We start from the raw sequence: 20,763 nt of genomic DNA on the forward strand, positions 1-20,763 counted from the left end.
CAAGCCGCGAACGTCGCAAGGTAGGCAAAGGAGGCCCCGGTGAGATAGCCGATTCTTAGTTGGCTTCACTAGAGCACACACTGTACCACTGTAACTTGAGGATGTCAAGTAATTTTATGAACTATATACCCTTAAAAAGTGCGCGGGCCACCAGATCTCTGGATTACAGTCAACACATCCACTGTCACTGAGGGATCTCTCACCTGAGACTCTTCCCCGCCTTGCCGCCGTTCACAATCGATGCCTTCTCATCTCACCTGGGGACCGCCTTCACTCCTCACTTCTTTCATCTCAACTCTTCTCACTTCTAATATGAAAGCTTCCTATTAGTTGAGCTGCCAACCTGCCTATATAAACCCCCTACCCCCCACCCTACTTCTATTCTCCGTCCAACAGCCAATCTTTCCTCCCTCTTCCCTCCAACCTCCAACCTCCAACCTCCAACCTCCAACCACAACCTCCAGCACCACGCGCTTCCGTCACTACCCTCAACATGGCGGACAAAGCTCTGAAAGCTAAAGCCTCCACCGCTGTGGAGGACATCCTCTCCAACTGGGACTGTACCATCGAGCGCATTCTTCCCGAGGACCTCAAACCACGATCCCCCGCTGTCCAGGGCAACAAGCGCCTGCTCGGAGACGCCGCTCCCATGCTTCCGCCCTCGGATTCGTCCAAAAACTTTGTCCTCGCCCTCCGCGAGATCTCGAAGCTCACCATTGGCAAGATGCCAATCGGCCACCAGTACCTGAAAGCTGCTGTACTGGAGCGCCAGTCCGACAATTCCCACAACTATCAGAAGGTCGCTGAAGTCATGGCGTCAGACATCAAGCGAGCGGTGGAAATGGTGAAGGAAGAGCGCAAGGATCTGGATGAGCTGGCGACTACCTTTGGAGGCGCGGAGATCGAGAAAGACTCTCAAAAGGGAAAGGCTGTCAACATCTCCAGCAACACCCGTCTTCATTGCACTGTTGGCGCCACCACGGCACCCCGATACCTGCTTGAGATGGCAAAGAAGGAGGCGGAGCTTGAGGATGAGGAGGTCGAGCCACGAGACCTCGTCGCGTCCATCGAGAAGAACTGGGAAATCAACATGCACGACTGTCTCCCTCGTACCGCCATCGACCTCCGCCCCGTCATTCGCCCAAATCCGAAAGAAGCCCGATCAAACCGTCCCCTCCCACCACTGGCCGCCTACGACCCCAATTGGGAAGACGCATGGCGTGCCTCCGTGCCCGGCCGCGATGCCTCCAAGGACGAGATGAAGGCGTACATGAAGGCGCAGATGGTGATCATGGCAGGGAACCCGGAGTGGGACATCAAGAATCCGCTGGATTGGAGCCTCATGCTGCTGCACTTGCTCTCAATTCTGGCAAAAGCCACGAAGGGGCAGCACGAGGCGGTACAAAGGGTGCTTGTTGAGACGGTTCAGACTCGCCAAAAGACCCGGTATGCGAAGAAGACGGAGGAGCTCCAGCCCGGCGATGTTGTTTGTGTCCTCAATGCTGTATTTAGACAGGTCTTTACGTAGCCTAGGGGAGCTGGGACGAGTTCTAGGGGCAGTCAAAAGGGTTGGGTCCATGGTCTGATTTTGGGAGTCTGGCGTTTTGGATAGCCTCGACGGCTTGTTTTTGCCTTATACCCAGATACATGGCTGAATCAGCCCTACTTAGCTTACGAATTGCGAGCCTATACACCCTATCGAGTGCCCTCTACATTAACGTATAAGCGCTTTGACACATCCAATATACCCTCGAAGCCAGACAAACAGGTGCGAGATTTTAGAAGCCCGATGTAATGTTCCACGCACTGTGAATTAGGATACATACTTCATTGCATGAAAAAGCAGCCGAATGTCGTGCAATGCCTCGCACCCTCACATATAGACTAGTTATACAGTCGCTTTGGGGCAGCTAATGCAACACCGAGGGCCTACAAGAGGGTGGAAAAGTATGGACAGGAAGGTGTTAAGGATTACACACCGTAAATTGGACTCAGTTTTGGGTACTACTGATGAGGAGCTAAACGGCTTGCATAGGCATAATTGGACCAGGCGTACGGTTATTATAGGGCAGCAGACACAGCACCGAGGGCCCACATGAGGATGGGAAACCTTAGAGGTAAAATGTAATGTTCTATGCATTATCTTGTAGAGCACGAACGCCGATATGTAATAATGACCATACGGACTCCAGGTCAACCAGAATGCGTCTAGATCCGCAACAACCCTACTTCTTCACCAACTCCCTCAAGCTATCCAAGCCACCCTCATGATGCTCAATATCGTACTCCTCGGGATACGTCTCAAGAACACCAAGCAACTCCGTGACCTGGCTCTTTTGCTCTTCTGTGACGTTCTCCCACACGTCTGTGAAAGCATACTTCAGCGCAGGCTTCATCTCATTTTCAGCTTGTGCGAAAGCGCCCAGAACGTCCTTCCGTAACTTCCGGCGCAGCTCCCCCTCTTTCTGCTCGTTCCATAGCTCGCGGCCCTCTAGCCACTTCCGTAGCCGGGTGAGAGGATTATCACGGCGCTTCCAGTCCTCAACCTCGACTCGTTGACGGTACGCGAAGCTGTCGTCGGAAGTGCTATGATGGCCAACACGGTACGCCATCATCTCGACAAGGATAGGCTTGCCGCCATCCTCGAGAGTCTTCTTGCGCGCTTCTTTAATAGATTCACGAACAGCGAAGATGTCGTTGCCGTCGACACGGATAGTCTCTATGCCGTAGCCTGCGCCGCGGCTGGCGATACCGTCGCCTCGGTACTGGTCCCTGGTCGGGGTTGAGATCGCGAAGCCGTTATTTCGGCAGAGGAAGATTACGGGGCTGCCGCGGGTTGCGGCAATGTTCAAGGCGCCGTGGAAGTCACCCTCGCTAGCAGCGCCTTCACCAAAGAAAGTGCAAGCGATTCTGGGTGGCAGGTCTGGTCGTTGAGCATTTTGCATCTTGAGAGCGTACGCTGCGCCAGCGGCGTGAGGGATCTGAGTGGCGAGAGTGGAAGAGACGGTGTGCTGGAGATAATTGTTAGAGGGGAGAGTCGTTATAGGCTTTAGAGTTGCACTCACGATGTTCAATTCTCGGCTTCCGTAGTGGACAGGCATATTCCTGCCATGCCCTACGTCTTTATGATTCGAGAACATCTGGCTCATAAATTGTTCTAGAGTGAAGCCTCGTTGAAGATAAACGCCTGTCTCACGGTATTGGCAAAAGACGACGTCGCCAATGTCGAGGGCGCTGGATGCTCCAATGGTGATAGCTTCTTCACCAGCAGAAGCCTATCATCTCGTAAGCATTAGTTCGAAATAGATGTTCTAAAAGGTCTTACCATGTAGAAACTTAAGCGGCCTTGTCTCTGGGCTTCGAACATGATGGTATCCATAATGCTTACTGCTACGCGTTAGTTTCTGGTCTCTTGATATAATTCGCACAGGAGACTCACATAGCACCATTTGAGTGTATAATGTGACCGCCTCTTCATCTGTAGTACCAACGCCCCTCTCGTTGTTAATCACAACTCCATCCTGATCCATAACCCGGAACGTAGGGATGGCCTCCGCGGTCGACGGCGACGTGAATTCGAGATCATTGGTAAGCTTGCTATTCAGGGCTCCCGGGAATAGTATCCTATCGCAATGATCAGTCTGGAAGTCTTGTCAAAAAACATCTCCAAGAGATTTACCGTTCGGAAGCCGGAGAGACCGCTGCAGAGCTCCATCGTTGCCAGGAACGCGGTATTGAGGGTGTTATAGAGGGTTGAGTGTATGTAGAAGCTTGGAGTGCCCTCCCAACGGGTATTCTGCGTATTCCATGGCGGAGAGACATGGTGAATATGCTACATGGCGCGTTCAGACGGGAAGTGTGGGGATATAAGATCTGGGGAAACAGAGCGCAAAGCTCCCGAGGGGACCGGCAAGCGTCGGTTTAGACGTTTAGGCGCTGGTCACGTGGACTGCACTAATCCGCCGGGGGAAAAGGGCTTGGCTGGGAATTGCCGGAGCAAACTCTCCGGCGAAGAATGTGTTATAGCTTTGAAGAAATAGAGGCACGATTCTGCAGATTACTCCTGTGCAACTGCTGATTATGAGATTATGTGAGATTACTTAACCTTGGGAGTGTTGGGAGGGAGCTTTCTTGCCCGCTCTCCCCGCATTTGGAGCTTGCCGGGCGGTCTTTTCTAGCATCATAAAATTAATCACTTTACTTTCTTCCTTGACGATAGTTTCACCAAACTAAAGCACTGTCGGGCGTACTGCATTAGCTGCGTATTATTTCGGATTGTCTCATTGGGTGACGATGCCAAGACTAAATGCCAGTAGGTAAACTTCAAACATCGTGAACTTTGATCATCAACGGCATCATGAACGTCTCAACATCAAAACTCCTCGCAAGAAGACAATTACTGCTATCAGCACGAGCAGCTGCCAGGAGAGAACCATACCGGTGTTTCTCCTGCTCAATACGCCATGAACAGCAGACACCACCTCCACCAGGAGAGAATGGCAATCGAACCACCCATTTCGGATTCGAGACAGTGGCAGAGGCATTGAAAGAGAAAAAAGGTACCCAAACCCTCCCACCCCCCAATACTACCAACCCTCAAACTCACACGCCCCAGTCGCCACCGTCTTCTCCTCCGTCGCCTCCTCCTATGACACGATGAACGACCTCATGTCGCTCGGCATCCACCGCCTCTGGAAAGACCACTTCGTGCGCAACCTCAACCCAGGCTCCAACCCCCTCACCTCGCGCTCCCCCATCTCCCCCGGCTGGAATATTCTGGACATCGCCGGCGGCACCGGCGACATCGCCTTCCGCATGCTCGACCACGCCTCCACCCTCAACCACGACGCCCACACCCGCGTCACCGTCGCCGACATCAACCCAGACATGCTCGCCGAGGGCCGCAAGCGCGCGCTCAGCACCCCCTACGCGCGGACGCCGCGGCTGGATTTCGTCGAGGCGAACGCAGAGCATTTGGATATGATACCGGACGCTAGCATCGACTTATACACCGTGGCGTTCGGCATACGTAACTTCACGGACAAAGACGCGGCGCTGCGCGAGGCGTTCCGGGTGCTGAAGCCCGGTGGAGTGTTTGCGTGTCTAGAGTTCAGCAAAGTGAACAGCGCGCTGTTCGATGCGGTATATAAGCGGTGGAGCTTTGGGGCGATACCACTTATCGGGCAATTGGTAGCTGGGGATCGGGATAGTTACCAATATCTAGTAGAAAGCATTGAGAAGTTCCCGAGCCAGACGGAGTTCAGGGATATGATTGAAAGGGCGGGGTTTTTGGTGCCGGGGAAGGGGTGGGAGGATCTGACGGGGGGGATTGCGGCGATTCATAAGGGGGTGAAGCCGGTTGAGGGGATGATTTGAGGCGGGTTGAGGGAAGCTGTGTATGATTAGGTGGGTGGTGCTGTTGTAGTGATATAGACGGCGTATTTGTATGTACACTCCATCTACGTATTGTGGAAATTCAGTGTCTTGCCACAAGTGTGGGCAAACTCACTCATCACTGTTTGAGATGCTTCAGTGCATTATAAGATTTCCGATGCGATGTTAATTCCTAGAGATTTTGAATCATGAAAGTTTGACACGCATAGCGTTGGGCTTTGCGCCACGTGGCCACTGTTTGGGGTGCTTCAGCACATCGTCAAAATCCGAGAGTGTTACAAAAGACGGCGTGCCATACTCGCCCTCTAGTACTATACATTCCAAAAGCCTACCTGAGGTTCACATGTCGCTAGCACTAGATGGTCGGCATCACACGCAAAGTCATCACAGCGTCAATCTCATTAGGACAGGTTTCACGACAACCCCATCACAAGCAAAATCGCCACAGCAAAGCCGTCAATCATAGATCAGAATATCATATATTGTGAGGAAAACCCTTCTCGGGTCAAAAACCTCTAAAATATCCAACCAAATCCACAAGAATCTCATCCACCTGACGATCTCAGTTCCACCTAAGTATCTGTGAACACGCTGCCCCGAAGGAGTGACCAAAGGTGGGAATACATGGCCGGGGAAGGGTCGAGATAGCATAGTCTACAAGGGCCGGGTTTGTGGCCTACATATACAAATATATGTGATACATGGAGTGAGACCTTGATTTTAGGAAGTGGAAGGAGGGGATGCCCGAGGGCGAAGAAGAGAAGAGAGGTCGGGGGCAGAGGGGGATTTTGTAGGTGCAGCGGAGGTGGGCTGACTAAGCGTGGATTTGTGTGATAGGTTCATCGATGGAGGAAAACTAGGTCTCTTGTGGCCAGGCTTTGGAGCTTGAGAGGTGCAAACGTGGTTTGGGTGTCCGAAAAGAGTTGACTCTTAACAGGTAGTACAACATCCCAATGTGCAACCAAGCAATTTCCTTTCCCGTTTAGGAAACTGAGCTGCTCATGCTCCAGCCTGAGCTGTGGCTGTGCTGGGTGAGCGCATCCCTACTCAACCACACTTGGACTTCAACTGTCCCCAGACGACGCAATGCCGCCTCACATCTATTCCCTAGAAGACAGGATCAGTGAGTTCTTCCAGACTCAATCATCTGTTTCTCGTCAACAATGCGATGACATGGCTCTCTCCATTTCCGGGAGTCCAATCAGCCCGGCACCGATCCAGGGAGCGTTTAGTTATACTGTTATAGCTGGGGCTCTACAATCGAAGATAGTGCAATTCAGGACTCAGAGTTCTCTTCTTGATATGGAGACATTGATCGCCGCGCGGGATGTTCATCCAGACTTTGTTCCAGCAACCGCGTTCCACGGTATTCTCGGTGAGGGTCAAGCTTCGCCTCTTTCTATCTATGTTATGGACAGAATCTCTGGAACCACTTATATTGAGGCAAGATTCTATGATAAGTCTACTGCTGAAGCAAGGCTTGCGGGCGAATCACGCCGAATGACTACAGTAACGGATTTCGCAAGGTATATTCTCTAAAGAGAATTAAATCTAAATCTGACCTATAGTAATACTTGACAGATTCTTTTCACAGGCATGGAAAGGTCGCCAATCATTGTCAATGGAGAAAGTAGATGCACTCCGTCTTCAACACGGGGCAGATCTCGAACTACTATCCCAATCTTTACCCCAACGGTTTTCGATCGTCCTACAACAGCTTCGTACGCATCTCCCGCTTCTATACACACCGCCGTTCCCACTTGTCCTCACCCATGACGATCTCTGCGAGATGAACATACTCATGGATCCTGAAACGGGCAAAATTACTGGCTTCATCGACTGGGCAGAGGCAAAGATACTTCCATTTGGTTTCGCTCTATGGGGATTCTTGAATGTCATTGGCTGGATGGACTCGAAAGGATGGCATTACTATTCCAATCGTCAAGATCTCGAAGATCAATTCTGGAAGACCTTTGATGAGTCTATTGGAGGCGTGACAAAGGAAGTGAGAGACACGATCCGTGTTTCATCTATAGTGGGCTTTTTTTTGAGGTACGGCTTTGCGTGGGATGAAGGTGTTCGCAGAAGGCCAGTAACGGAGTTGGACTACTCTATCAAATATCTTGACGCCTTTTTCAGCAGTGAGAAGTCTGTTGGAAACTCGTTCATTTTGAGTGGACATTAGATATGACATCTAAACCAAAATCTATTGGTAGTGTCACAAATCAATTTCTATGAATTACCACAAGGGGCCGTACTTGCCTGTCTTTGGTAAAATGCTTATCCAGGTAAGTGGAGTGTGAATCATCCGAGCCGTTTTCAAAACAGCGACACTTCCCTCGTGGCCATCAAATGCGGCAGCTCCGCCAAAGGCCCAGGTCCCCGGACTGTTACTCTGCCACCTCCCAAATTATATACAACGTCTGCAGTCATGATTACCATGCGCGCTCCAACCTCCTAGCCGTACTTGAGGCTACCCTCATAGAGCCCATATCGGCTATTGAGGCTCAACACCAAGATGCTATCCCCACTACCTATGAAATAGGCCTAATTAGGACCCAGATTGTGATTGTGAACTCTGCTTGTATTGTAGAGGCCGTACGGGCCGAATACATACTGGTAGGAAAGGATACACCCCCTAAGTCCGTCAGTGCGGCTGAATGTGGAGCGTAATGAGAGGGTGAGGGATGAAGCTTTGTGGAAATGAATGGGTGAACTACCATTCGGAACTCGGAGTTCCGAGACAGCTGTTTCGATATAGCGACGCGCTTGAACTTTAAGATGGCCACATGCATTCCTTCACGGACCACCAGGGTCGATTGAAATATAGTGGTAATATACGCGCTTGGTGCAGCACAATGCATCAATTATCCAAGCCAATTCGTCCAATATGGCTTCGTTGTCCCAGTCCCATCATAGCGTGTAAAGTACCAAGCCATCGTGATACTAGTGGTGATAACTGCGAGGACAAAAACACGCAATGCCGATCGCCGTTCTACATCAGTACTAGATTGGGCACTTTCTTCAAGAAACAATACCTTCGTCCTCCCGAAATTGAAAAATACCAAACTAGAAGCCACCAGATAAATCGCCACAACCATGGCACCCAGGAACAAGATCTCGTTTGTAACTGGGACCGCCTTAAAGATCATTTTAATATACTTTTCGCCATTTTTGTGGCCCATCATAATATCCGCCATATTTATGGCTGAGAGTCCAAAGTACCAGAGAAGCATGAACCAGGAATAATATCCAGATAAGGCGTCAATACCACCTAAACATCCACCTATTGCTGCAATAACAAGAAACGGCGGAATGAATAGGATACACGCCATAAGTACAGCCAGTCCTGGGCTGAAGTTGTAGGACTCCGGTTGTTGGGAAAAGGTCGAGTAGAAAACTTGATGAGAAGTCCAGGCAATGAGGGCAGACTGCGCGAGAACAGCGATAATGGCGAGCAGCCAGTCAGCCTTGGTCAATTTCTTTCGAGTCTCGTCCGTCGTAACTTGCGCTGTGGAAGCCATGTCGTCCGTTGAATCCGAGTCGCCGGCGAGCAATTTAAGAACTTCGACAAGGGAAAAGGATGCGAGGTAGACGCCAACAACAGCCTGCGTCCACCTAACTCCACCACACGCAAAAATCTTAACACTTTGCGGCAAGAGGCCAGCCACGAAACCCAGAAGCCTTATCCAGGCCTGCTTCTCCAGCGCCTGCAACCCATCCAGCTCGGCATCATCCAGACGCCGAAACTTAAGAGCTAGGATAGCGCGTGCGGCCTGCCGTGGCGACATGTCGTAGAAAAGGTACACGCAGAAGCGGAGGGTGATGGCGAGGCTGTCGGCGAAGCAGATGAAGGGAGAGCTACGCATGTATGTTCGGAGGCGTGGGTGGAAGCCGCAGACGCTACCGCAAGGCTGGAGCATGACATTGAGCGCGAGGGCTGGGAGAACGCCAAAGGCGCTAGGGCCGGAGACTGGGGATGTGAGGTTGAGCATTGGGATTTTGAGTGATGGAAGAGTGGCGAAATGACCTGGAGCGAACGACAAAGTGAAGATGCAGATTTGCGGCATTGAAAAGACTTAAATGCCTGAGAAATGGGGGAATACGAAAGGGGTACCGGCTGTGGGCTGTGCACATTCGTCTACGCAGAGAAGCCACGGGCGCTAAGATGAGGTTATGGTGGCTGTACGTATCTGCACCTAGCTACCACAGTCTTTACTAGTATCCTGAGCCGACCTTAGCCACAGCGGCGCATGGTCACGTGAGCAGCTGGGGTTGGGCAGTGTGCACATTGGGGTGATATAACATACATTACATAATAGAAATTGAAGAGAGAAAGGCATCCCAGGTCGAGAAGGTGTGTCGTTCAGAGGGCAGTCAGACGATTGGGCAAGTAGGCACGGGTATCGTTTTGGAATACTGTGCCCTCAACCTCGAGAGCGCTTATTGGAGACTATGTGAGCCAAGCACTTGACCGCTTCGCAAAGAGCGCCAATAGGATCACCTGCCGTACAAAGTACAGTGGGAAAGTTCATGTCGACATTTGTCCATATCTGCTATGCAGGCCACGTATGACGGTATAAGTGGTTGCGTTTGTGGATGATTCGCTTTTCAACTCTAGATAGTGTTAGTAGTAATCTTCGGGCTAGGAAGAGTGGGTCGGAAGTTAAGCGAAACTAGACGCCCGAGTCCAGGGGGCAGCTGAGGCACAGAGGAGTGCAGAGTGGAGTAGGAAGCCTAGGAGATACAGGGGGAGCGTGTCAATTCGGTGGCGCTTGCTGCCTGTTGGGTTCAAGCACTGTTTCCAGCTCTGCCTGTATCAATGCAGCTCTTATGCAGCTGGCTATCATAGTACTTTCTTGGAAATTGAAGAGAGTTACAGTGCGGGCAAAGTAACATGAGCATCAGTGGTGACGTAGACTTGAAGATAAACAAGAAATTTGAAGAGTGATGCTGAAAACGGAGAACAAGGATACCGGGGCATCACACCGGAGCTGTTGAATATGCCAGAATGCGTTTTCCAGTGTCGCTGAGGCAGAAACCAAGAAACTCTCTGTGCCTCTCTATCACGAATAAGGATTGATGCTTGAATATTGCACTCCCGTCTCCAATCAAAGCACATCTCCACGCGCTGCGCCCTCTCCACGTGAAGTTGCGGGGCGAAGAAACAACTCCAATCGGAACATGCAGTGAAGCTCCCGTCAAACCGACGCAGGCTGCCAATAACTAATGATAACGATAAGAAATGCTCGTGGTGGTGCACAAAGAGGGTGTTGGCAAGGCAGCCGCGGGAGGGCAGCCGTGGCGCAATGTTGCCCAGTTGGCAGCCCAGCACCAGGCCAATGACGGTGGCGCGCCAGCCGAATGCTCTGGACGTTATGCAGTGCAACGACGCTCCGATCATCGAGGCCTGACCGGTCCGATGCGTTGAAACTTGTTGGGGACGGCGATGGCGACGACACCGGAAGGCAGAGGCTCGGCCTGATGGCGATGTGTGCAGGCTTTTGTCCCGCAGAGTCTCCTCAGCTTGTTGGCCGAGAGGCTGAGTTAGAGGAGCAGAAAGAAGAACGGTACCTGCGCAGCCCTGGAGCTTTCGAGCAAGATTCGTGGTGGATTGGGGTGGTCACGTGCCGAGGGTGTGGGCGGGGAAGGGCTTCCGGAGCCGCTATCGAGGAGAACCTTGGAAGTGAGAACGCTGGGGGCGAAAGAGAGATGCAGCACTGGTGGCAGCCTTCAGGTCACTCCATGCTGCTCCGCCCATTCGCGCCGTTTGCATGCTGAATGGTGCCTTCTGCGACTGCAGGGTGAACGGCATGGCACCATCAGGGTCCCTGTTGTTGCGTTCTCACTAGCCTAGAGTCGCCCCGGCTTCCCGACCACCGTGCGCCCCAGCTTTCGCCTTGAGCTGCACCCACAAGAGGACGAGCTCAAGCCTCACCCTCCAGCACCTTTTTCCCACCCACCGCCTCCCACACTGCTGCGGAAACACAAGTGACTCCTTCGCCATCATTATCCATTTTCTCCAGCCCTTCTTTTGCGTCTTCTCCGCTGCTCACGGCACCTGTTCGGGCCTGTCACTGGCTATCGGTCATACCGTCATTCGACAGAGTCACATGGGGCCTTCACCGTCGAACTGACCTCCGCCCTCAGTTCCCTTTGACTGTCCGTCAACACCAGAACCGCGCCGAGCCCTCTCTCCAGCACTGCCCGTCCCGGGGATCCCCTCAACTACCCTGACGACCACTCACCACCCTCTCCGGCCATCGCCAACCTTATCGCCGTGCTTGAGCCTCTCTCCAACCACAATCGAGTAGCTTTCTGCATACGTCCAACATGGCTGCCTGAGCTCTGGCTCATCAACGCGCTGTTCCCGTGTACCCGTCTGGTGAATCTTCTATCTGACGTTCCCGCTGTTCCTTATTGGACCCTCGCATGCGACCTCGAAGCTACCCTCGACCCACTGTGCTCGTGATGGAGACCATCAGTACCCGTCCACTTCACCCCCAGCAACCGTAACTGCCCATTAACACCTGATCTTGGTCACTATCAAGTCCTCTTCGGCGCTGCACGACTGCCTGAGATTCCTCAGCCTTCGCCCACTACAATGTACCAACACCCACGCCCGTCCCCAAGGATGGCCTCCGCAGCCAACTCCCTACAAACAAATCCCACACGAACCAACAACCCACGGGATCGAACTCAGTCCCCTTATTCAGATATAATACCATACAGCGAGAGAGGAGGTGACGAAGAAGGCGAAATGGTCGATCGCTCAGATCAGAGAACGGAGGTGGAGCAGAGGAACTACCAGAAGATAAACCAGATCATACAAGTACGTTCTCAAAACCGGATTCTTTATGTTTGTTCTAGATTCTGACGGCCTGTTGCAGCAATTTTTCATCAAGGCCACCCTCACTATCGTATCTGCGAGGACCGTGCTTCCACATGCTTTCAACAAAGCTGGCGAACTGAAGCAGAACAAATGGGTATGTCAATTCTAGTTTCCGTGTCATATACCTGATTGCTAATTTGATCCTAGTTCAACGTTGTGCTCGATGATACCGATGAGTTTGCCGAAGATATAATGGAATGGAGGACCATGGACGCAATTCAGGAAAAGCCGCCTCCACTGTGCATAGAAGTGTACCTGGACCTGAAAGATCTTACAAACAGCCAGACTCTGGTCATTATTGATACGGATGGGAAGAGATGGGATGTTGCCGAGGCGTTGAACCCCCCGGCCGAATCCACGGCGCGACCTCCGAGTCGTATGGGCATGTCTACTCAGGTTGTGCTCGAGCGGTGGAGAGTTGAGATTGGTGATAAGAACTCTGTTGCACCGTCTGAACTTAAGGATGCGCTGCCAAACGTCTACAAAAAGGCAGTCGTGCTATTTCGATCGCTGTTTACCTGCGTCCGGTTTACTCAAGCATGGAAGTACTATCGCCGTATGGCGAAACAGCCTGCGAACCACCCCTCGTTGAAGCTAAAGTACCGCATCTACAATGACGAGTTCAAAAGCCCCCGCCGAGACACACTGGCCGTACCATTATACCCTTCACCGGACGCTGTTTTGGAGAAAGAAGTTTTGCCTGCGTCGAATTCCCCAATCGGTCCTCTCTGCATTTCAACTGTGTGTCGATCGAACTGTGATTTCCGAGTAGACGATTCTGAATCTTTGCTGAGCTCTCACTTCATGGGCATGGACGACCACTACTTCCGGCCCTCACTCGGGCGACAGCAGGATACTCGACAGCACGAAGCTGGCCTAGTACCTGGATCTCTTCCTGTTGGCAAACTCCAGTCCCAGGACGTGCCCGACCGTGGCCAAGCATATGGAAGTCTGTCGACCTTTCACCAAGTCGGCCCGGCCACCGGAACGAGCCCAATATCGGCACTCCGAGCTGCCCGAGATATGCCTATGCAATCACCATCAGACTCACCTCCGCAGAAGCTCCCACCTAATCACCGGACTGCTATGGGTTCCAAATCATCACTGCGTTCAGCTGAGGGGCAGCCTTCTTATCAAAGGCGGACTTCGGTTTCGTTCCAGCCGTTCAAAGCAGGCTCCCTATCTTCGTCTCCTGCGCTAGGAAACCAGATCCCACAATCACCATCTGGCTCGCTGGGCAGGACTAGCAGCACCACCAATCCACTGCTACAAGCACGAAATAGGACATCTTTGAACGCCTTACCTCAGGCTGCCCTGAGAGCTCCCTCGCTACCGAATGAGACTGCGATTGCATCATCTGCTTCGAGCTCACCTAAACCTGCTCCAATAAGCCGCTATAGCAGTAGCTTTGGACATCGGCGGAGCAGATTCTCTTCTGGTGGGGGAAGTAAGACTGAGGACGATAACCTGAGCAGCGGCAAAGGGAGTCTCGCGTCCTCGGCTCAACCTGGTTCAGACATATTGAACGAAGGCGAAGGAACTAGTTCCGGATCGATCAAAACGGATGATGAGAATATCTCAGATTTCCTGAAACTTCTCGAGCAGAAAAAGGATCTGAAGAGTTTCAACCGGAGCGATAATGCGTCACGTGATGCAACAATGAGACGAACCACCGCTCAACTCACGAGATACCAACGCATGCGCGATTCCAACGCACAACTCTCCGACTCTCTGTCGTCATCTCTTTTGCTCCACAGATCCTCATCATCCTCTAGCCGCCAGCTGTCTAGTGTCCCTCCCATGATCGCCGGTACCTCTGCCTCAACGTCGTCATCTCCAGGAAAGCCCATCTCGCCACATACACCACATACTCCAGCGATTCCATCTCGGCTAAGTGCGAATAGTATCATAGAATACGAACCCCGTCGGAGCAGGAGCCGCCCGAGACATTCACCCCAACCTGAGCAGGACACAGCCCAGGCTCGTACAACGCTCCGATCTGCAAGTCGAAGGGAGCAAGGAACAACAGCGATTGATATTCCGACATCTCCGAGACCATGGAACTACCCTCGGAGGTCTAGTTCTGCGGCCCAGAACAGGACCATTGATGACGAGCCTGATCTGTTTGGGCTGCGAAGTGCAAGCTTACCAACGGAAGAGACTGATCGAGAGAATCCGGAACTCCAGCGTGAGGCCGTGGATGTTACCTCCAGTGGGCTCTTCCAGAATCGTGAGCTGCTCACAGGTGCACTTGACAACGAGCCCGTCGACCAGGAAGTAGACTCCATATCGAGTCGTCCGGACTCTCGCGAAGATGTTGGTCGTCCTTCGTCGGCATCGGAAGTCCCTACTTCTCGCAATCGGTTCAGTGTCCGAGGTCGAGGCCTCTCCTCCGCTCATGGATCATCGACCAGTCTCAATACGCATAATTCTCGCTTCAGCTTCAACTCTTCTCGCACAGCTGCTCTAGACGACGACGAGCCTCTGCTGTTCCAGATGAGTGAGCTGCATGTCAACCGACGCAGTATCGAAGAAGGTAGAGGCGGCTCAAGTGCCGGGAGTGGTGACCGAAGGCGTGGTGGCCCGCAATGGCAATAAGTGGCACAGCCTCGCCGCCGCGCATTGTATACGCAAGAGGTCTGCTGAATCGAGTTACCGATTCAAGATAACACCTGTTGGAGTACCGGATTTTGACTCTGATTTTGTTTTGATTCTTGTGACTGCGTGACCACCAACCCTGGATCCGAATGGCATGGCAACCGACTCTGGCGGTTGGCTCCCGTCTTCGACTACCTTCTGGACCGGACTACTATTCCAAGGCGACCCTAGATCGCATCACGATCATGAAGGTTGGCTACATGAACGCAACATTGACCACAAACGTATTCCTCCTTCATTTCATCACATACCAGTATATTAAAAACAACTTATTTCCTCGTTCTTTTGGCGTTTATATTCTCGGCATCTGGCGTGGCTGTTGTTTCCACTTCGTAATCCTTTCTATATTTCATTTTCGTCTGTGAGCGGTTCGCATCGCATCACATTTGTCAGTCATAGATCCGAGCAGGCGCGTATATGTGATTTCTCGCTTTCTGGTTGATCTACTCATCCATTCTTGCTTTGTTCTCTGCTTTTCGCTTTGGTATTTTATATCCTTTCCTGCGGGTGTGCTCTTTGGGCGACGGCGAAGACTGGGCCCGACTGAACTGGGCCGGAGCTTGGGTACTCGGAGTGTAGGGTAGGGCTTGGTCGCGGTTGCGCGGGATTCGGGCTGCGTATACGTATGCGGACTCTGGATGAGTGGGATCTCATTGTCATGGTTGTGAATAGATTGGAAATAGGAGCCTCAAGGCTTCGATGGGTGGGTAGGGGGTTTGAATATAGGTTCTTAGCTATTTTGAATGAATATCATCAACGTATCGTCAAGGTTTTCTGCTTTCGTCAATGTTACGGATTACACGTGGTGATGTTATCTTCTCAGAGGTCGTTTGCTCGCTGTGATGATACGTATCCTATAAACTAGGAACGACTTCCCCCAACAACCCCCCCCCCCCCCCCCCCACCTTTGCCTAATTCCTTCAAGTTCTTACTCCCTGCCATCGCTGACATTGCTTGCTCGGCACCTGCTCAGCTTCCTGAAGGCACGGCTAGGCGTATCCATCACGAGCGCTGCGCCAAGTGAAACGCATCCATCGCATTAAAACTTGAACCATCACAGACCAACTTGCCTTAGCCATCCATAAGAAGTATCCCAGCCCACGTAAGCTCAGGCTAGGCTGACATGACGTATCCACTCCCCACGGCAGGGCCCTGACCCGGCACCCAAATCCTGCCGACGTGCAGGGGGGGTTCGTGATGCACCGGAGGGTGGCTCTGTACGTACGAACGCTAGCGTACTCTGTAGCTGGTCATCCAAGCCCCCACCAACTACTGACTGCTAACTGCTAAATGCCAACTGTCTGTACTAACTTCGGTTCCCAACACCAAACGTGAAAGGAACCTTGAAAGGCTGAGGTACGCCTCACCGTCGCCCTACCAACTTGACCTAAGAGCGCCAGGCTACCTGCAGCCACACGACCCGTCCCATCCTATCTAACCACTGACAACAGCAAGTTAGGCGAAGGAAACTCTCAGCGCAAAGAGCACCAGGATCCCGTCAACACGCAACCCATGCACCGAAGCCCAACCGAAGCTTCTAGCGCGACCCACTCCAACTAGCTGATCCTGATCCTGCCGGGCCTCCGCATCTTCGTAGCCCGCTGACGAACGCGCAAGGGCGGTGCGCGTGCGGATGTACTGTCGATATTGAGGATAGTAGTCCGGTGTGTGACTTCTCCACAGCCACAATAGCTAACTCGAGTGGCCGATTCTTCTGCAGGAACTCTGACCAGCAAGGGCGGGCAGTGTGGGTTGAGATGTGCGGATTCTACCAGTACAGTACGTACTCACGAGACGAGGGAGAAGCGCTCCACAATGCTCCCCAATGAACTGCCAATTCCAAACCTTCAAAGCTGAGGTTGACAGGGAGGGAAAAAGGCATACCGACCGCACGTCCCGCTCCCCCTCCGTCAACCCCGTCCTGAACAGGCAGCTGCAGCGAACCTTCTAAACCTTCTACTCCGCTTCTAGCGCCTCGATCCTCCACCTTATCCACCCCCTCCATCCCTCCACTTCCCGCCACGACCCGCTCGCTACCATTGCAGGCGCCAGGGAAAAATTCGGGCGCTGTGGGGACCCTCAGACGTCAGGCGGATAGCGGATCTCAGCCTCGTCGCCGCGTTGCTAGAAAAGGAAGTTGGGCGTGTAGCTCACCCGCCGTAAAGGCTACACATGCTTACCGTGATCCTTTCAGCTGGTTTACTTAGCACGAGAATAGCGTGTTTGTGAGCTTCCCGAGGCTCGCTACAGACCGACTGCAGTGGAGTGGAGCCGCTTCGAACCCTCCTGCATGTTATCAACTCTTTCGGTCCGTGCTGGTGGATTCGTTGAACATCCTATGCTCCTAAGCATCACGATGCGTTTTCGATAGATGAGCCCAGCCTTCACGATGCCGCTAGAACAGCCCTTCCCGCTTCCATACAAGCGACCACGACAGCGGCTAGCTCTAGTCGCGAACGCGGCCCCAGGCACATAATCCTCTCGCACTCACAGCACCCCACACGTTCTGGAGGACACCTAGGATATATCCCGGCTCATACCAGCATGAATTCGTATTGGAGACTATGGGTACAACATGCGCCCTAGAGATCAACTAAAACCTGAAACGCAAGCCACCACGCCCAGCACCGAGCGCCCCAGCCACGATCTGGCTGCAAGGAAAGAGAACAATGGTCTGGTAAGGGTATAGAAGGAAAGACAGGGGAGAAGTGAGACAAAGACGGGCATGTAATACACCTCACCCCTCGATACTGTAAATAGTGTACAATGAAAAGTGGAACCACCTGTCTACCCTAATCGAGATATATCTGTGCCGATGGCTTGAGCAGCTAGCCGATGTATGACGCCGTCGTAATATGATAGCCTGATAGGCGTGCCCAGTTGACTAGAATAGCACTTTTGGAATTGTTTCATTCAGATCGTTGAGGTTCGCCGAACGACTAGGTGAGAGCGCTCATGAAGCCGTCCTTGAGCAACGCCCTCGGGTCGTAATCTTGGGTATTCGAGGTCTGCAGCTGTTGCTGCGCCGCAGCAGCTGTAGCCTGCGCGGCCGCTGCCTCGCTTGCCGCAGCAACGGCGGCCGCAATGTCGCCCTTGGTTTCAGTCGATGCAGCATTGCCACCACTGCTCACCGGACGAGCCCCTGTATCTGTACCCGCGCGCTCGCCCACGGCCGCGGCTGCCAGGTGTTGAAGACCTGCCATGTTTGGCTGCACGCTTGATCCGGATCTTGATCCTGGTTGCTCGTTGGGAAGCTTTGAGCGCAGCAGGTCCCGGATTGATGAGTCCCAGCCGGATCCCTCGATACTCCGGTGCACGATATGGCCGTTTGATATGGCTTCGTCCATCTCAGCGATTGCTGTAGTAGCTTCGCTCTGAGTCTCTGAGCGGACGGATATCTCAACTAGTGAGGTTGCCACCAGACTTGCGAATATGTGATTGAGCGGGGAGATTGGGCCATGAGTGAGGTTTGTAAGCAGCTCCCGCGTAAGTGCCAGGATATCGCCAGGAGGGGTAGACGAAGACATCCGGGCAACAATCAAGCGAAGATATTGAAATGCCAATAGCGGGGGGGAATTGATCGACAAATTTGTCGCATCTAGTGACTCCTCTAGTCTGTCTAGCTGGCCTTCGAGAAACAGGAGTTCAGGCGAGGTAGAAGTTAAGGTAGGGAATGCGTCAGGTGCTTCAAGGTCATCGTTTGGAATGCTGCTTGACCGGATGCTGTACGCGACCTGACCAATCACATTTGAGGTCCCTTTGTAGAGTTTAGCAATGAACATCCCTGTCAAATACGATTCAACTTACTGGCAAGGTGATATGCAACTTCTCCCAGAGCCTGATGGTCATTCTTGGAGATTTTTCCGCAGCGTAGCGGCATGAAGAGATCTGTTGACATGCTTGATGCGTGGAAACGGTCCAAGATGAAAGTAACCCAGAACAGCCGTCGAGCAGTATTGAAGGAATCAATATCCTGTTCCCGTATAGAGTGGAGGACCTTAGCATCGTTGAGGCCAATAGCTGAGACTCGACCAACAACTCGTGCGATTAGTTCAGCTGTGTTGCTCATCGAAGAGGGGCTGGACTTGTCAGACGCAAATGCGAGCAGCAACAGAGCCTGAATGTAGACAAGGTTGTTATAGAATTGGCGAACATGGTCGTCGTCACCTAGAGTCGCCTCGGCCTTTACAAGAAGTCCCTGAGCAGTGTGAATCAGTTGGGCGGCCCCTGCTTCATTCCGTGGAAGACTTGAAGGAGACAAGGCCTGAATGGCGCACTCCATAGCGAGGTAAAAGGCATTCCGTAGGCCGAGGGGACATGATGATATGCGTGTCAGGTGTGCGGGGTCTAGAGGGAGTATGGGAAGCGTGGGATGAACCAGTATATAGTATCTAGGTTTAGTTAGCAATAGGTCTAGAACAGAGCTGTACGCAGGGACCATACGCTTTAAGTACTGCCTCACTCGAGTCGTGTGGAAAGTTGATCCCCGCTGGAGCGCCGTTGGTCGGATACTGTTCACGCTGCGTGGTGTTTTCCTGGGCTGACCAGCCCATGTTAGGTCGATGCGTTGGACCGTAAGGGTCTTGTAAGCCCTCGGACATGGAGTGGGTGCGTTTCCGTCCATATTGCGTGGGAGTCTGCATGTCTGCTAAAGCGTTGATCTGCTCCCCCAAGCCGTAGGGTATATCATAGCTTGGCTGTGGAGTGCCTGAAGGATTTCCGCCAATCTGGCTCTCCAGAGTGTTTAGCCGATCAGCAAGCTCCTTTATATAGCTGTTTTTGTGAGCTGCAAAGAAACTGTGAGGGAATGGGTGCTCTTACCCTTTACTCGGGCCTCGCTTCATCGGCTGGCGACTGAATTGGCAGCGCGCACCGGTGCGCTTGCAGCTGGAGCAGGCCTCGGGGCCATTCTCGCCGGTCGCATCGCATCGGATCTATAGTGTGTCCGTCAGTAAGGTTTGATGTATTTCTTCGCCGGCTAAGTTACCTTTTTGCGCCGGCATTCGTCGCAAGCGCGAGACACCTTGGAACGCTTGCGCGAACCCGACCCGTCGTCGATGTAGTGCCCCTGGTCCTCGAGGCTCATGAGGCCGTTCTGCGCCATCTGCTGCGGGGAGTGTGTCGGCCGGATTGGGGTGTGAACCTGGTGATGGGGCGGATTCATGGAATGCTCCTGCGGCGGCGCGCTCGCGATGTGTCGACCAAGATGCTGCTGTAGGTTCTCCTGGAGCTGCAGCTCAGGATCAGTCGGGCCATGCTGCTGCTGCTGCTGTGGGTGCTGTGCGGGGGACATGGCACCATTCTGGTGGACGTAGAGGCCACTGCTATGGTTCATCTGGGTGTCGCTAGGATCCGGATAGGAACTGCTAGCAGCCATGGCGGAGAAATCGGCAAAGGATCGCGGGTGCCGCGCGACGACGAGATGGACCGCGCCGGGACTTGCGATTGCGGGGTTGATGGATGGTGGATGCCGGAGGAGAGTGGACGGAGGGTGAACAGACGATCGAGGTGCCTCCTGGTGATTTTCGGCCATGCGCGCTTACTCCATTGGTCCTAGCCCGCCAGTTGCAATAGCAGCGCCGTGAATGCACGGCGGGCACCGAAGAATCGCGCTGCAATTGCATCTTTTCACGGTTGAGATGCTCACATTCACGACGTGACGTTGGCCGCTGCTTTTTGTGAAGTTCTGGCGGCGTTTCAGCGGTCCGCTACGGAGTATCTTGAGTCCGAACCCCAAACCCAACCTTCAGCGAACTGGGTGACGACAGTCGAGCATCCGCCGAGCTCGCATCAAGAGGTAAACATGGAATATGCGCGGA

General features: G+C 52.9%; 7 protein-coding genes across 7 annotated transcripts; 4 read left to right on the plus strand and 3 right to left on the minus strand.

Moving 5' to 3' along the window:
- Nucleotides 1-493: 493 nt before the first annotated feature.
- Nucleotides 494-1,528, plus strand: BDZ99DRAFT_481157 (uncharacterized protein; the record flags this gene model as incomplete). Its single annotated transcript, XM_033722372.1, has 1 exon — nt 494-1,528. One exon carries the CDS (start codon nt 494-496, stop codon nt 1,526-1,528), a length of 1,035 nt encoding a protein of 344 aa, XP_033571666.1.
- Nucleotides 1,529-2,100: 572 nt separating this feature from the next.
- Nucleotides 2,101-3,863, minus strand: BDZ99DRAFT_502545 (2-oxoisovalerate dehydrogenase-like protein subunit alpha). The gene is made up of 5 exons (XM_033723900.1): nt 3,680-3,863; nt 3,440-3,624; nt 3,326-3,387; nt 3,066-3,275; nt 2,101-3,011 (listed from the first exon to the last, which is right to left on the minus strand). The coding sequence occupies exons 1-5, from the start codon at nt 3,820-3,822 to the stop codon at nt 2,226-2,228; spliced, it is 1,386 nt and encodes a 461-aa protein (XP_033571667.1). The 5' UTR covers nt 3,823-3,863; the 3' UTR covers nt 2,101-2,225.
- A 494-nt stretch (nt 3,864-4,357) lies between these two features.
- On the plus strand, nt 4,358-5,376 carry BDZ99DRAFT_397425 (ubiquinone/menaquinone biosynthesis methyltransferase ubiE; the record flags this gene model as incomplete). Its single annotated transcript, XM_033716049.1, has 2 exons — nt 4,358-4,559; nt 4,616-5,376. 2 exons carry the CDS (start codon nt 4,358-4,360, stop codon nt 5,374-5,376), a joined length of 963 nt encoding a protein of 320 aa, XP_033571668.1.
- Nucleotides 5,377-6,397: 1,021 nt separating this feature from the next.
- BDZ99DRAFT_425575 (uncharacterized protein) lies at nt 6,398-7,630 on the plus strand. Its single transcript, XM_033717095.1, has 2 exons — nt 6,398-6,920; nt 6,976-7,630. Exons 1-2 carry the CDS (start codon nt 6,481-6,483, stop codon nt 7,577-7,579), a joined length of 1,044 nt encoding a protein of 347 aa, XP_033571669.1. The 5' UTR covers nt 6,398-6,480; the 3' UTR covers nt 7,580-7,630.
- A 479-nt stretch (nt 7,631-8,109) lies between these two features.
- On the minus strand, nt 8,110-9,427 carry BDZ99DRAFT_150755 (uncharacterized protein). The gene has a single exon (XM_033712778.1). The coding sequence runs from the start codon at nt 9,387-9,389 to the stop codon at nt 8,262-8,264; it is 1,128 nt and encodes a 375-aa protein (XP_033571670.1). The 5' UTR covers nt 9,390-9,427; the 3' UTR covers nt 8,110-8,261.
- Nucleotides 9,428-11,815: 2,388 nt separating this feature from the next.
- BDZ99DRAFT_150774 (autophagy-related protein 13) lies at nt 11,816-15,227 on the plus strand. The gene is made up of 3 exons (XM_033712779.1): nt 11,816-12,226; nt 12,285-12,380; nt 12,434-15,227. Exons 1-3 carry the CDS (start codon nt 11,999-12,001, stop codon nt 14,882-14,884), a joined length of 2,775 nt encoding a protein of 924 aa, XP_033571671.1. The 5' UTR covers nt 11,816-11,998; the 3' UTR covers nt 14,885-15,227.
- A 2,189-nt stretch (nt 15,228-17,416) lies between these two features.
- On the minus strand, nt 17,417-20,477 carry BDZ99DRAFT_544651 (uncharacterized protein; the record flags this gene model as incomplete). Its single annotated transcript, XM_033726819.1, has 5 exons — nt 17,417-18,701; nt 18,752-19,335; nt 19,388-19,717; nt 19,766-19,878; nt 19,932-20,477. 5 exons carry the CDS (start codon nt 20,475-20,477, stop codon nt 17,884-17,886), a joined length of 2,391 nt encoding a protein of 796 aa, XP_033571672.1. The 3' UTR covers nt 17,417-17,883.
- Between the last annotated feature and the right edge of the window lie 286 nt (nt 20,478-20,763).

Source organism: Mytilinidion resinicola (genome assembly GCF_010093595.1).
Source record: "Mytilinidion resinicola strain CBS 304.34 unplaced genomic scaffold BDZ99scaffold_21, whole genome shotgun sequence".
Classification (NCBI taxonomy): domain Eukaryota; kingdom Fungi; phylum Ascomycota; class Dothideomycetes; order Mytilinidiales; family Mytilinidiaceae; genus Mytilinidion; species Mytilinidion resinicola.

Excerpts from the sequence above, each read along its gene's own strand:
- BDZ99DRAFT_502545 (XM_033723900.1), bottom strand. The coding sequence starts at position 3,822 with ATGTCTCTCCGCCATGGAATACGCAGAATACCCGTTGGGAGGGCACTC. Across the intron at positions 3,276-3,325 it reads GCCGCTTAAGTTTCTACATG|GCTTCTGCTGGTGAAGAAGC; the intron begins GTAAGACCTTTT and ends ACGAGATGATAG. Across the intron at positions 3,012-3,065 it reads GAAGCCGAGAATTGAACATC|CACACCGTCTCTTCCACTCT; the intron begins GTGAGTGCAACT and ends AATTATCTCCAG.
- BDZ99DRAFT_425575 (XM_033717095.1), top strand. The coding sequence starts at position 6,481 with ATGCCGCCTCACATCTATTCCCTAGAAGACAGGATCAGTGAGTTCTTC. Across the intron at positions 6,921-6,975 it reads ACAGTAACGGATTTCGCAAG|ATTCTTTTCACAGGCATGGA; the intron begins GTATATTCTCTA and ends AATACTTGACAG.
- BDZ99DRAFT_150755 (XM_033712778.1), bottom strand. The coding sequence starts at position 9,389 with ATGCTCAACCTCACATCCCCAGTCTCCGGCCCTAGCGCCTTTGGCGTT.
- BDZ99DRAFT_150774 (XM_033712779.1), top strand. The coding sequence starts at position 11,999 with ATGTACCAACACCCACGCCCGTCCCCAAGGATGGCCTCCGCAGCCAAC. Across the intron at positions 12,227-12,284 it reads AGATAAACCAGATCATACAA|CAATTTTTCATCAAGGCCAC; the intron begins GTACGTTCTCAA and ends GGCCTGTTGCAG. Across the intron at positions 12,381-12,433 it reads AACTGAAGCAGAACAAATGG|TTCAACGTTGTGCTCGATGA; the intron begins GTATGTCAATTC and ends ATTTGATCCTAG.